The sequence below is a fragment of the Sorex fumeus genome, unplaced genomic scaffold (genome assembly GCF_029834395.1).
Source record: "Sorex fumeus unplaced genomic scaffold, SorFum_2.1 ptg000061l, whole genome shotgun sequence".
In the NCBI taxonomy this organism is placed as follows: Eukaryota; Metazoa; Chordata; class Mammalia; order Eulipotyphla; family Soricidae; genus Sorex; species Sorex fumeus.
The window spans coordinates 53,742,389-53,756,850 of record NW_026606118.1 but is presented as its reverse complement, the minus strand read 5'-3'; the positions used below and the strand labels follow the sequence as shown (position 1 = coordinate 53,756,850).

General features: G+C 41.5%; 1 protein-coding gene across 5 annotated transcripts in view; it reads right to left on the bottom strand.

Moving 5' to 3' along the window:
* Positions 1-14,462, bottom strand: part of ADGRF5 (adhesion G protein-coupled receptor F5) — a 122,410-nt gene that overhangs the window by 56,781 nt on the left and 51,167 nt on the right. For all 5 annotated transcript variants that reach the window (XM_056125949.1, XM_056125950.1, XM_056125948.1 and 2 more), the window contains exon 2: positions 6,218-6,343. In XM_056125949.1, the coding sequence (XP_055981924.1) occupies positions 6,218-6,319 (102 nt within the window). In that variant the 5' untranslated portion in view covers positions 6,320-6,343. The remainder of the gene's footprint in view (positions 1-6,217; positions 6,344-14,462) is intronic.

Here is a 14,462-nt window from a genome sequence, read left to right as displayed (position 1 = left end):
GAAATACCCCAGACACTGTGGGTTGGTCTCAGTGACCGGCCTCTCTTTAACGGCACTTCTCTTTTTATCCATTGCCCCATTTTATCCCCTCCTCAAAGATTTATATTAACATCCACAGAGGCTGAAGGAGGCATTGTGTTCTCAACAGTTCATAAATATTCTTGGTGAAATGAATAGATAGAAGAATGAGGCATGATGTCTGAAATTTCAAAAGCCCAGTGGTGGCTGCATTTGCAAGGAGGTTTGTTATATTAGCTACAGTGCAATGTAAAGGAAGTGAGAAGGAACAAAGTCAAAGCATCTGGCTGATTCCTGCCCGGCTTCCCCAAGGGTCTCCTTTGGCTCTGTGCCAGGCTCTAGAAAGGGCTCTTCCTCGGAATTCCTGCAGCATCTCCCCAGGGAGTAAGGAGGCAAAAGCCACTGGGAAGTCATTCCTGCTCTTTTTTCATGGACTCTGATCTGGGGTTACTCCACCAGCCAAGGAGAAGACCATCACTGAGAATCATTATTTTAAAATTGAGGTTTTTAATTTTCTCCTTTTCCCAGCAGGACTAAGGAAAGGAACACTTGCCACAGGCAGTTACACAGTAAAATCAAGCTTCATTACCATTTTCAGGTTCAAATCTTTTCGAGAATGGAAGTTATCTGCCTCCTTTGCTCATCTGATGGAGTAGGGCAAAGAACTGCCTCCTGAAAGAACACGTCTCAATGGAGAAGCCCTCTTTTGTGAAATACTGATTATTTTGGTGGGGGAGCAGGGGAATTGGACCATCCTCAGTAGAGCTCAGGGATCTCCTGGCTATGTATTCAGAGGTCACTCCTAATAGTGGTCAAGGGACCAGGGACTAAAATGAGTCAACTGCACACAAAGCAAGTGCTTTAACCCATGTACTACCTCTGAAGCCTGAGGATCACTGATTTTTAACTAATTTCCTAATTATTTTTGCAGTGACTGGGAGATTTAAGGGGGCACCTCTGCAAAGTGCTACTTCTTCATCTTGGTCACCTACTGCATCTTTTATTGTGCTGTGAGGATTGACAACTTTTATTGAGAATTTCCAACGACTTGTTTTTTGAGTCCCATCATCATTTGAGACAACAGAGAGAATAAAAATCATACTGAGAACAGGGTCACCTACAAGGCATCCCTGGTAGTAAGAATGAATATCTTTCTTTCTTCCTGATGCCTGAAGTGCCAAGAGCTGGTTTCCCAGTCAGGTTGCTCAGGTTCCAAAAAGCCAAATGCTGGCATTACACTGACAACTCACCCTCCTCCATTTCTGTTGGGAACAATCATTCATTCACTCACAGGCTCTTCTACTTGCTGATAAAAGTAGTCTCCTTGTCCTGTGCCAAGATGTATCAGATGCCAGTTCTGTCTCTGACAGTGGTGTGTGTGCGCAAGTGTGTCCAGAGGGTCTGGAGCTCTCTGGGAACAACCTTATCTTCCTGAGTTCTCATGTGACCCCAATACATCTTTACTCCTATGTTTGGTTTGCCAAAAAGCAGCAACGCTGGAGCAGAGATCCTGCCTGACTTCCTATGCTCAGCTGAGTAGCTCAGACCAGAAAGAAGAGCCTCCATTCACGTCTCTCTCTCTGAAGTCCATGTAGGGGTCCCCAGATGGGGGTCTGAGAGACAATGCCCAACTCCCTTCAAAGGAATTTCCTGACGGATAAGCTTCAACCGGAAGACACAAGGTCACCAATTCCAGGAAATGCCCCACCTATCGGGCATGATGATTTCATACAAATATGGTGGTGGTGGTCATGGTGGTGGTGGTGTTGGTGGGGTGTGTGTGTGTGTGCATACACGTACGTGTGCATGCATGTGTGTGTGTGCGTGTGTGTGTGTGTGTGTGTGTGTGTGTTGGGGTGGGAGGAGGTTGAGATCATCAGAAGTGGCTGTAACTTCCAGGAGTAATTCTTAAGTGCAGGACCAGCAATAAGTCTTGACCATCACCAGGTGTGACCCCTGACCCCCGCAAAAAAAAAAGTGGCTGTAGATATCCAGAAATGAAATGTGACATTTTATGTGTAGAAAAGAAAATCCTAGGACTTAATGGCAAATAAAGTAGCCCTGAAAGATTCAACTGTTGTTAAATCTCACCTGTCCTCACTAAAGGCCTGCTGGTCAATACCCTTTTTCTTACCTGGAATTTGATGTCTTTTCTTCCAATTTAGATCATTTTTTTTAGCACTGATCTGTGAGAATTTGATAGCACTGAGTACACTATCACAGGCTTATTGGTTCTAAAACATGAACTTGGGGCTAGAGCGATAGCTCAGCAGGTAGGGCGTTTGCCTTGCATGCAGCGCACCCGGGTTTGATTCCCAGCATCCCATATGGTCCCCTGAGCACCACCAGGAGTAATTTCTGAGTGCAGAGCCAGAAGTAACCCCTGTGCATTGCCAGGTGTGACCCAAAAAGCAATCAATCAATAAATAAATGAATAAAACATGAACTTGTGTTTTATGCTAATCAACACAACTATAAAATCTTAAGTGCTTGTTCTGTGCTAGTTAGAATGCTAAAGCATAGAGGTAAGGATAATCTTCACTGCAATATTCTAGGAAGATATGAGGATGAGAGGGAAATGTCAGGGAGACGAAGATTTATGACTACATTTCTAAAGCTAGCGAGGGTCAGAACAGAAGCACTTCAGACTCAAATGTTGTCCAAATTGAAAATCTATAGACTGACTGTTCAGACTCATGTGCTGGCTGAAGCTAGGACAAAGGGTCCCCTCCTCACTCGACTTCCTGAATTAAAATTGGCATTTTAAAGAAGTTTTCCATTTTGACCCATTCGCCAATTGAAGTCCGAGAAGTTTTATCAACACACACTTCAAAAACCTCTTATTCTCATACCAGGATGTATCTACATTCATCGCTACATTATTCACAATTGCCAACGGGCGAAAGCAAACTGTCTACGGATGATTAAACAGATGAAGAAAATGTGGTCTATACATACAATGGATCATTATTCAGCCTAAAGAAAGGAAGGAAATTCTGAGGCATATTACACCATAGTTACAATTTTAGAAAGTGAAATAAGCCAGTCACAAAATTTCAAATAATGCTATTTGTGATTCCACTTACATGTGGCCTTTAGGAAAGCCGAAATCATAATGACAGAAGCAGAAAGGAGGTAGCGAGGGGTTGTTATTTGATAGGCATCGATTTTTGAACATTGTATACCAAAACCCAGCTGTGAATCACCTTGTAGTTCGTGATGCTTTAACAAAAGAAAATTTTGGAAAGAAAAAAATAAAAGTAAAAAACAAAAAAGCATTGCAAGATCAGAGATGGTTGCATTATAATGTGAAGATTGTTATAAACATTGGTGAACCTTATGATTTAAAATGATCAAGATGACAAGCTCTGATGGATATGGCCCTCAAATAACAACAACAAAAAGGTCAAGTCCGTAAGTTTTATATGCATCTTATCACTATGTAAAAAAAAATTCATCACCACATGTTGCAAATAAAATGGTATAAGGAAACGGAGTGGGCTGAAGTGATAGCACAGCGGGTAGGGCGTTTGCCTTGCAAGCGGCCAACCCAAGTTGGATTCCTCCACCCCTCTCGGAGAGATTGGCAAGCTACCGAGAGTATCTCACCCACACGGCAAAGCCTGGCAAGCTACCCATGAGGTATTCGATATGTCAAACACAGTAACAATTGTCACAATGGAGACATTACTGGGCCCGCTTGAGCAAAATCAATGAACAACAGGAGGACAGTGACAGTGACAGTGAAGGAAACCTGCGAGACGATACAGTAGGTGAGTCACTTATTTGCCTTGGCTGCTACTGAACTGAGTTTGAGCCCTAGATTATATATAGTTCCTTGAGTTTTCCCAGGAGTGATCCCTGAGCACAGATGGTGTGATCCAATCACCATCAATAAATCAGTGAATAAATAGAGTAAAAAGGGAGGAAGGTCATTTGGAGGAAGCTATGTCTGCTAGCACGGTGTAAGTTGAAAGGATGGCAGTGTCCTTTCCCAAAGCGCTGCTCTGCCTTGAAGAGGAGGAAATATATATCTGGAAGGGAGCTCGAGGGATCGTGCTTAATTCTTTCAGGATCGTGCTTAAAATTTCCAGGAAAAGGAAGTCCAGATTCCATAAGCAATTCCTCTAACCGGTCTGGTCCCCAAGAAGATGGGGGTACAGAAGGTATTTTATATTAGGGTCACCTTGGAGAGGGGAAATTTAGCACAGTGGGAGGGACCGCTATCACTGCCAAGGAACCCAAGCTCTAACCCTGCTGCTGAAATGGACTCATGCACAGCTTTCTCCTTTAGTTCCTAGTGTAACTGTATCCCAAGCCTAACTGGGCAGCCACAGGAAGGCTCAGTGTTTCTCTCCTCTGATAGGGCAAACACTGCACAGGAGAGCACATCCTGAGTGCTAGAGTTCCCAAGAAGACAAAACAATGTACATATCCCAAGTCAGCAGAGGGCAAAAGAAAATACCTAGAAAACCTAGGTCAAACCAAAAAAAGGCAGAAAAGAAGGAAAGGCACCAAATTTCAAAACCAAATTCTGAAAGTGAAAGGAAACATTTAAAATGTGATGTTGGGGCCGAAATGATAGTACAGCAGGTAGGGCGTTCGCCTTGCAGAAGGCCGACCCAGGTTCGATCCACGGCATCCCATATGGTCCCCCAAGCACTGCCAGGAATAATTCCTGAGTGAAGAGCCAGGAGTAACCCCTGAGCATGGCTGGGTGTGACCCCAAAAGCCAAAAATAAAATAAAATAAATAAATAAATAAAATGTGATGTTAAGAGTGAATAAACTATTCTTCAGTAATTAATGTCAGATTGATTTAGAAAAGGGGGAAAACCTCTCAAATACATATTGTTTACAGAAAACTAATAAAGCAGAGTAATGTGTTAAGGGTCAAAAATAAATAAAAAACAAAGATAAGACCAGTTCATAATACAAAAACAGGATTAACAATTATAATAGATGAGAGGGACCAGAGCGATTGTACAGCAGGAAAGGTGTTTGCCTTGCACACAGTGAACCCAGGTTCGATCCTCAGCATATCATATTGTCCCCAAGCACTGCCAGAAGTGATTCCTGAGAGCAGAGCCAGGAGTAACCCCTGAGCATCTCTGGGTGTGGAAAAAAAATTTAAAAAATCCCAAACAATTATAATAGATGACAAAGAGTTAAAATCAAGAAATATGCAACAAGACAAAAGGCATTTGACCAATAAAGCTCTAATAATGCCTACAGAGTGAATAAAATAGTAATAGAATTCTTATAAAAAATTCAGTAGAGGGGCTGGAGTGATAGCACAGTGGGTAGGGTGCTTGCCTTGCACAAGGCCAACCCGGGTTCTATTCCCAGCATCCCATTTGGTCCCCTGAGCACCACCAGGCATGATTCCTCAGTGCAGAGGCAGGAGTAACCCCTGAACATTCACCGGGTCTGACCCAAAAAGAAAAAAAAATATCCAATAGAAAAGTTCTTTTATAGGAGAACACATTGATGACTTATTTATTATATTAAAAGCACTGTTCTAAGACATATTATGAATACTAGCTACTTAAATTATCATAGCATTCATTGGAAAGAGGTACAATTATTATTGCTGTTACATCAGAGGGCTGGTTTCATCAATTCCCCAGCCATGATTTGTACTGGTGTACAGAGTAACGTAAGGAAGTAATAGCACAATAATACCCATAAAGAATAGGGAGTTCTAATTTTACTTTATAGTCACCTATACTCATTAACTTCTCAAATAGAAAGTGACCTAAATAACTGTCAACAAAAATCCCTAGATAAAAAGTGCCTAGGAATAATTTATGCCCCCTTCAAACTACACAAATCTGTAATTGTGACACACAAATTAACACCTTTTAAAAATGTGTGTTTGGTGCTTATGTTAAAGGAATCTTTTGAGAGCGTATGTCCTGCTCAATTATTAAAATCTGCTTTCTAATTATTGTCAGTTTCACAGATGCCTGGGTTATTTCCCTGGAAGATACAAAGCTATTCCCTTGATGCTACAACAGATTTTAGAGTATGTCAATTTTAGCCCAATAAACTAACATATATTTATATCCACTACACACTCCCCGGCCATTTGTGGCTTTTCCCATAGGATTAAATTTTTAATGCATTTTCCATTTATGACATTCCTAGGAAATCAGAAAAATGTGATAGAAAAATATAGCAGGCATGAGTTTACTCACCACAGGATGAACAATAGACTCTAAATTCAAATTTAGTGTAGCTTGGGAAGAATAAATCACAATAAACATGAAGCACAATGTAGTTTTCCTGGGGGATTTCATTTCTTCACGTTTGACTGGCTTTACCTAAAATGGAAATATGGTGGTTTAGAGACAAAGCAATGTATATTATCAAACATGGAAAGAACTAGCAAACCCTGTCACAAAGATTGTGCTGTGAACTGTCCTTTTCAATGAAGGGAGAAAGTAAGGGGCATAGTGGGATTGGTTTTGGAATATTGAATGTAATAAATCTTGAACAACTTTTAAAAAATTAAATTAAAACAATAGATAGCACAGTGGTAGGGCGTTCGCCTTACAAGCAGCCAACATGGCTGACCCGAGTTCGATTCCTCCGTCCCTCTCAGAGAGCCAGGCAAGCTACCGAGAGTATCTCGCCCACACTGCAGGGCCTGGCAAGCTCCCCGTGACGTATTCGATATGCCAAACACAGTAACAACAAAGTCTCCAATGGAGACGTTACTGGGCCCGCTCGAGCAAATCGACAATCAATGGGAGGACCTTTACCTTTACTTTATAAATAAATAAATAAAATTTAAAACTAGAAGGGAGGAGCATTAACATTTGTACCACATATAGTAATCTCTACACCACACACTTGGGACAGGAAATGACATCATCAGGAAGGGTCGGGGAAGGAGGGATTGAGGATGGTACCTGTAAACAGAGCAAAGGTAGCAGATGTTTCAGTGTGTCACCTATATCCACAGGAGTTATAGTGGAAGTGAAGGGAAGATGCCAGGTAATCTAGTTAATTTTACTTGTCATATTAAAACTAGTCCACCAAAGAGGTAAGACATCAAAACAGGCAGACAACAGAAAAAGTTGGGTGAGGGAGGGGTGTGGGTAGGAAAAAGTAAGAGATAAAAGGAAGCCCCCATCTAAGAAACTCCCTCTCTTTGTTTTTCTGTTTTGTTTTGTTTTTTCTATTTTTATTGAATCACCATGAGGGAGAACATTACAAAATTGTTCATGATTGCGTTTCAAACTCCTTCTTTGACTCCACATGCGAGCCCAGGTCGAGGGAAGCCTCTTTTTTGTCCCCTCATCAAAACCTAGGGGAGGGCAGGACAGCAGAGGCTCTCACCCACACACATATTGTTGTGACTGAAGAATCAAGGAAAGCCAAGGGGGCAGGGAGTCACTGGGCTATAGCCTTGGAAAGGTCCAATGAATGATTGCAGATCAGCAAACCCTGAAATGGCACACGGGTCCAAGGGTTCCAGCTGCAGATACATGACTGGAACGTGCCCACTAGACAAAGAAGGGCATAGGGACAAGATCAGGTCATGTACACTGGAATCAGTGGACAGTGTAGGGACTGGAGGAAGCATACATACACTGCAAAAATAATAGAACTAGACATTGAGGAGGGATCTAGATCTATCTATTTAGAGTGTCCAGTAATCTATAACTTTTATGGAAGGGGGGAAGAGCACACCCCATAGTGCTCAGGGCTTACTCCTACCTTTGTATTTAGAAATCACTTCTGGTGCACTCAAGGAACCATATGGGATCCCTGGGAGCATATCTGTGTTGACTGCATGCACGGTAAACATCCTACCCACTGTACTGTCACTCTAGACAATAAACTTCTTTTTTTTTTTTTTTTGCTTTTTTGGGTCACACCTCGTGATGCACAGGGGTTACTCCTGGCTCTTCACTCAAGAGTTACTCCTGGCGGTGCTCAGGGAACCATATGGGATGCTGGGAATTGAAGCCGGGTCCGCTGCATGCAAGGCAAACGCCCTACTTGCTGTGCTATCTCTCCAGCCCCCTAAACTATGACTTCTTACAATACTCAAGAACCCACAAGTGTGAGTGTGTGTGGGGCTGAGGGTAGGTAAGATAGAGAAGAAACCAGTATGACAATAATAGATGGGAATGATCATGGTGGACAAGATCTGAGGTTGAAAGTAAGTAAGAGATATTCTTGATAACCTTCAGAGGGTCGGGGCTGGGGGATATGGGAAGGAACCTGGGGACATTGGTGCTGGGGAAATGTACTCTGGTGGAGGGATGGGTATGACTGTATGACTGAAATACAATCATGAACAGCTTTGTAATGATGTATCTCACAGTGATTGAATTAATAAAGTTAAAAAAAAGGTACCACATACTCTGTAAAAAAAAAAGAACTCATGAGCTCAGGACTCAATCCTCTGTCACTGCTACAGACAGAGGGAAGATGGAGAAAGGGGAAAAGAGAGGGATGAAGAAGGTGGAAAGAGAAATCAAGAAAAAAGCAGGTCAGATCTACTATACACTAACTTGGTCGTTTAGTACACATGCTATACCAACAAACAGCACCAGAGAACAATGATTACAATGGCTGCCTCCATATGTGCTGGTATTATCATTTCTGTTCTATTTTATCTCACCCAGTTTTTCTTGTAATTATTGTAGCAATCAATTACATTAATTTCATGACCACAATTAATAGGCTCTGACTCATCACTATGAAAAATACTGAACTGAGTTATCAAAATATAAATTGTATTCCAGTCTTTTGTTGTAATATAGACTATTACTGTCATAATCATTCCCATTTTATGTATTCACTTTGTAGGTGAATTTATAGTTACAGTTATGAAATAAGAAGTTTTTCAGTGACCAGAAGGCTCACTGTTGCATTTAAAAAGCGAGCATCAAGTGAAATAATCTCAACCCTGGTGGATCTCAGGACCGCTTAGAGAGACAGCTTGGTGGAGACTTCTTTCCTGACTGACTCTTCTTTCTTTGTACCTATATTGTGTAGACTAAAAAATAATAATGGATTGAAAGCTATGATAGAATACTACAAATGGAACTAAGTGGGATTCCTTGAGTAAACTACTTATCTTCCCTGAGTTCCAGTTTTCTCATCTGTGAGATGGGGATAATTATGCCCCTTCAATTGTCTCACAAAATTGCCTGAAGCCATTGAAAGCCAGAGCTCCATGGCTGCAGGCAGCAATGTCATCCCCCTGATTGTTAGTGGAATTCAGAGGGCAACCAGCAGGAAGGGCAGGCCTTGGCCCTGGCAGAGCAGAGAGTGCCAAGGGACTGTGGCCAGGATAACCACAGAGGATAGCCAAGAGGTATGTGCCAAGGAGACATGTATTTCAATCACCAACTGTCAGAGGTCTCTTTCCTCTTCCCGAGTGGAAAAAAAGGAAGTGTAAGGCCCTGGAAAATTGACCCAATTTGCAAACTTGGCCATCAAATACATTTTTAAAAAATTCTGCAACGCAATAAATTTTGGAAAATGCTTTGCAATTTAGGTTATGAGAATAGATGTTTAAGAGAAGAAAGGGAAGTACAGCAAGGCATAGCTTAGTTCTCTTAGGAATTTTTCCTCCTTTGTTAAAAAAAAAGCAGACTTTTGTGCGTATTAGACAGGATTATTTTACCCATGAGAGCAACTGTGCGCCTAGAATCAATCAGGAAGGACCTTAATCTTCTCAGACCTGAAGAAGGTCCAGGGGGTTGCATATTGAGGCATTTCATCAAATGGCAGAGATTCAAAAACTGAAATTTCATGAAAATTAGTATGTGGTCTCCAGAGGAGAACTCACATATTCTTAGAGAGACTAGAGTGGATTCTGTATCTTTCTTTTAATTGTTTCCCAATTTTTTTTGTTTGTTTATTGTATCATAGTAAGAACTACAATGGTCCCAAACAGTCAAGTCTGGTGCTTTATATAAGTCATGAGTTAAAACCAATATTTTCCACTGTTCAAATTTTCCCCAGTAAAATATGTCGTTATCATGGATTAAATTAACATTCTTCTCTCTGCTCACCTATTTGGTGGAAATAAAATAGCAAAGCAATAGACAGGGTGATGCAGACATAGATCCCTACCATGGATTCCCATTGCAGAGAAAGAGAACAACTATGTATAGACCTTAGTTACAGAGCCGGGGTGGGATTCTCCACCAGAAAGGTTAATTTAAAGAAAGGGCTATTTTAAAAATAGTCAAGGGACCAGGGAGAGAGCATAAGTGGCAGGGCACATATCTAGTATGCCCGAGGTTCTGTGTCCATTCATGCATCATGAGATCTCCAAGTACCATATAACACTGATAGCCCTGAACACTGCACTGCCAGGCTTATCCAAGCAGGCTGAGCATCACTGGAAATATCCCTGGGTCCCCTTGCACAAATGAATTATTTAAAAATTAACATCATTAAAATCTATTAAAACAACCTATTAAAAACAACAACATCAACAACAATAGTGGGAAAACAAATGTCATCAGTCTACTCCAGCAGAACATTGATCCCAGCTATAGGGGATATCTACAACACATGGGGACAGACCTAAATGCAACTATTTCCTTCTACATCAAGAATCTTTCATTAACCCAATCATAAATAACTCCATAATTCATGGTTTGTCGATTGCCTCGAGCAGGCACCAGTAACATCTCCTTCATCCTAGCCCTGAGATTCTAAAAAGTGCCACATTCAAGTCTCTTTCAGGGTTAGGAGAATGAGACCCATCATTGTTACTGGTATTTGGCATATTGGGTGAACCACGGAAAGTTTGCCAGACTCTGCCATGTGAGCAGGTTACATTCGATAGTCTACCAGATTGTCCAAAGCAAGATTGTCCAAAACAATAAAACCCGGGAGCTGGGTTTTATAGTCTCTAGGTCTTGGCCATTGATGGGATTACACGGCGCGAGGGGGAAGGGGAGGGGCAGTTGGTGAGTGTGACCCCTGCCTATTGGAAGATGGAGGATCTGGGGATCTGGGTGGAGGATGCTCAGCCCTGATCCAAGTAGGCTTGGAGATCTCAGCCCTGGGTGATTCAATAAAAAATTATTCATGGTGATTCAATAAAAAATTTCAAAAAAAAATCATCTTTTATTAAGTTTCACCTTATAACCATTCTCATCTGAATGGAAGTCAGTGAAGGATCTTTAACTTGACTAATAATGGGGGAAAATCCAAATCCATCCATCCTTTTCAAAGCACTCAGCAACATTCTGTATTCAAGGTAATATGTCTTTGGTAGGGCTCCCTTAATTGTAAATCCCCTAGCTTTTAAATATTTAATTCACTGGAATGCAGTTCATATTTATTTTATATCCCTGAATAAGACAGCCAATAACTAAGAGTCACAAAAACAGAGGCAGAGAAAAGAAATAAAATTATAGCAATCCCCTTTACTTTCTCCTTTTAAATTACAAGTACCGACCACTGCCAAACTCATCAACTTGTATGAATCTTAGAAAGAGTTGGGAGAGATGATCTCACACCCACCACTCCTTCAGTGGTGAGCAACTTCCTCGCCTCCTCTGACTCTTCTGTCTGTGACGTTAGAAGAAAAAGAGTGTAAAGTAAATCCCTGCAATTACATGACTGGAATAAGTCATCTGGTTTCTCAGCAGTGTTCCATTGAAAGAATGAGGGTGTGGGTTCCTTGAAGCAGTCTGTGTCGAGGATGACAGACATCCTCTCATGGAATGATTTTCATCAGGACTTGCCATTGTAACACCAGTCTGAAACATATCTGGAAACTGCTACCAAATCTTAGAAACAACCAGTTCTCTCCATCGGCTGCTTTTCTGGAAACTTTCATCAGCCTGGGTCTACCCAGGCTTTACTGAGGGGTGGAGGAGAGGAGTAAACCAACTTATTTGTTGTGTAAGATAGGACTATGCTCTCCAAATGACATGTGATGATGGCCACTGATTGCAAACCACAACACCCAAAGGGAGAGAGAGAGTAAAAGGGAATGCGCCTGCCACAGAGGTGGGGGGTAGGGGGGTGGGGGGACTTGGGGGCTGTTGGGTTGGTGAGAGGGATGCTGGGACCATTTGTGGTGGAGAATGGGCACTGGTGGTGGAATGGGTACTCGGTCATTGTATGACTGAAACGTAAGCACAAAAGTTTGTAAGTCTGTAACTGTACCTCACGATGATTCATTAAAATAAATTAATAAAATAAATAAAATGGCACGTGATGTCTGATGACCCAATAAAGGGATTGCAAGCTAATTTGGGCAAGAATGGGATTTCTTTTGGAAAAGATTTTGTTCTTGAGCTCTACACTGTCTGACCTTCCCATGCTCTCAAGTGCCCTTGATTCTCCTTCCTGGAAGCATTGCTTCATCTTCTCTTTGGCTTCTCTTGGGGAATAGAAGATAGATGACAGTCGGACCATCAGTCTAGATTCTGGGGCCTCCGTTCTTTCTTCAGTTTTTATTTCTGTTCATAAATTTCATCTGGTATGCAATTCCTCCTCTTAACACTGGGTATCAATACCCGAGAAGGAAATTTCTGGAGTATTTGGGCTTTACCTGTCCCTGGTTCCTTTCCCCAACTTTGCATCAGAACAATTGCTGGGGGAGTTCCCTTGTCATTTTATTCCATGTGCTTATTATTTAGTATTGCCCCAAACCAACAAAGTTCTGGGGGAGGGGCAGTGGCAACTTTGAGGGAATCTGCATCCATTTGAGCTGTTTTTAATGCCTTTGAATTTTTCAGATCCATATTTCTGCATTCCATTGCTCTTTTCCATATTGCTCTAATTGTAATGCCTTGCACAACTCTCCTCAGAAACATAATTTTTCTATGGGGAGATAAACTTAAGTAGGCAATAAATTCATTGCAGATGAGTGAGTTGCTTATAGAGTCTGTGAACTCAGGGGTGATTTACCCAGTAGATTTTGCTGGAACTCAATAGTTTAGGTTGTTATTTGATATTGTGTTACACATCTTATTTAATGTGCTGCGCATGGATAAAGCAAAAAATAGAGTGTTTCTATGGAGAATTTGGGAATTATGCTACGTATTCATAAACTGAAATGAGTTATGACACTTGCTCCCTAAACTCCTTCAATATCATTGGAAAGGCATGAAACAAACAATTAAAGAAAGATTGAAAGAAAACATATCAGCTGAAAAGGCATTATTTACTAGTTGCTTGTATGGGCTCTCAGAGCAAAGTACACTCAGTCCATTTACTGCTCATTTTCGGGACAATTTCAATGCTAATTCACAATAAGAAAATGAAGTCCCAGAAAGGTAGAGAAGTTACACAGGCCACTTAGTTACTAAGTAACAAGGTGCATTCTATCGTCAAGTTGATCAGTCTTGCAAGTGAGATCCAGGGCTACCATTAAGGATACAAGGGAGATGGTGAATTTTGGAGTGACGATGGTCACTGGCTAGACCCTGAAGGATATGCAATGTATGGAGAAAGAAAATTTCACACCAAGTGAAAATCACAGAGACAGCTGTCTCTGTTTCGGGGGGGCGGGGAGTGTTACTTTCCACTGTATTTCCTTGCCACCTTAATGGTGCACAAAAATGTCCTGGCTGCTACTCCCAGAACACCAGAAACAATGGCAGCTCTAGCAGAGTTTTAGGATGCACTCCCTAAATCATCCAGTTTACATGTGTGATAATGAAGCATGGTGACATTAGCATATATAAAATCACTGATGGCCACAGAGCTTGGAAAATTGTTGTAAACTCCATAAGCAGTTTAAACAGCCATGGAATAACCACTCCTGGAGATACTATGTATTTCAAAGGTTTAGAAAAATGGCAAAACCAACTGCTTCCATCCCATCACTTTGATTCCGCTGTGCCGACAGCTTTAACTTGTATCTTGGACCATGAAAAAGCAAAATGGAAACACACAGGAAGAGAATCTTTGAGATTCTTTTCCTAGGGATGTACTATATTTATACAAATAATATACTTCAGTGGAAAAACGAAAACAAAAGAGAGGATAAAATAACACAAAGCATTTTTTTTTTTTGGCTTTTTGGGTCACATTCAGCAGTTCTCGGGGCTTACTCCTTGCTCTGCACTCAGGAATTACTCCTGGTAGTGCTTGGGAGACCATATGGGGTACCAGGGATCAAACTCAGGTTGGCTGTGTGCAAGGGAAGGCCCTACCAGCTGTACTATTGTTCTGCCCACCCCCCACCCCCCCCCAAGGATGATATTAAGCCACTTACGGAAGTTCCCTTGTACAGCTTGTCTAACCATCGTGAGTAGACAGGGGCATGGTTTTCAGGAGTCATTGTTCTCCTGAACAGTCATCATCACCAAAATAATCCAAAGCTATTTTTGGTCTCTCTAGAAAAGAGACTAAATTTGAATGCATTTAGCTTCAGGTGATTCCCTCCTTCCTGTAGTTGACTGTTGTTGAGACAGACCACTGGCTTTCCAGCAAAACAGA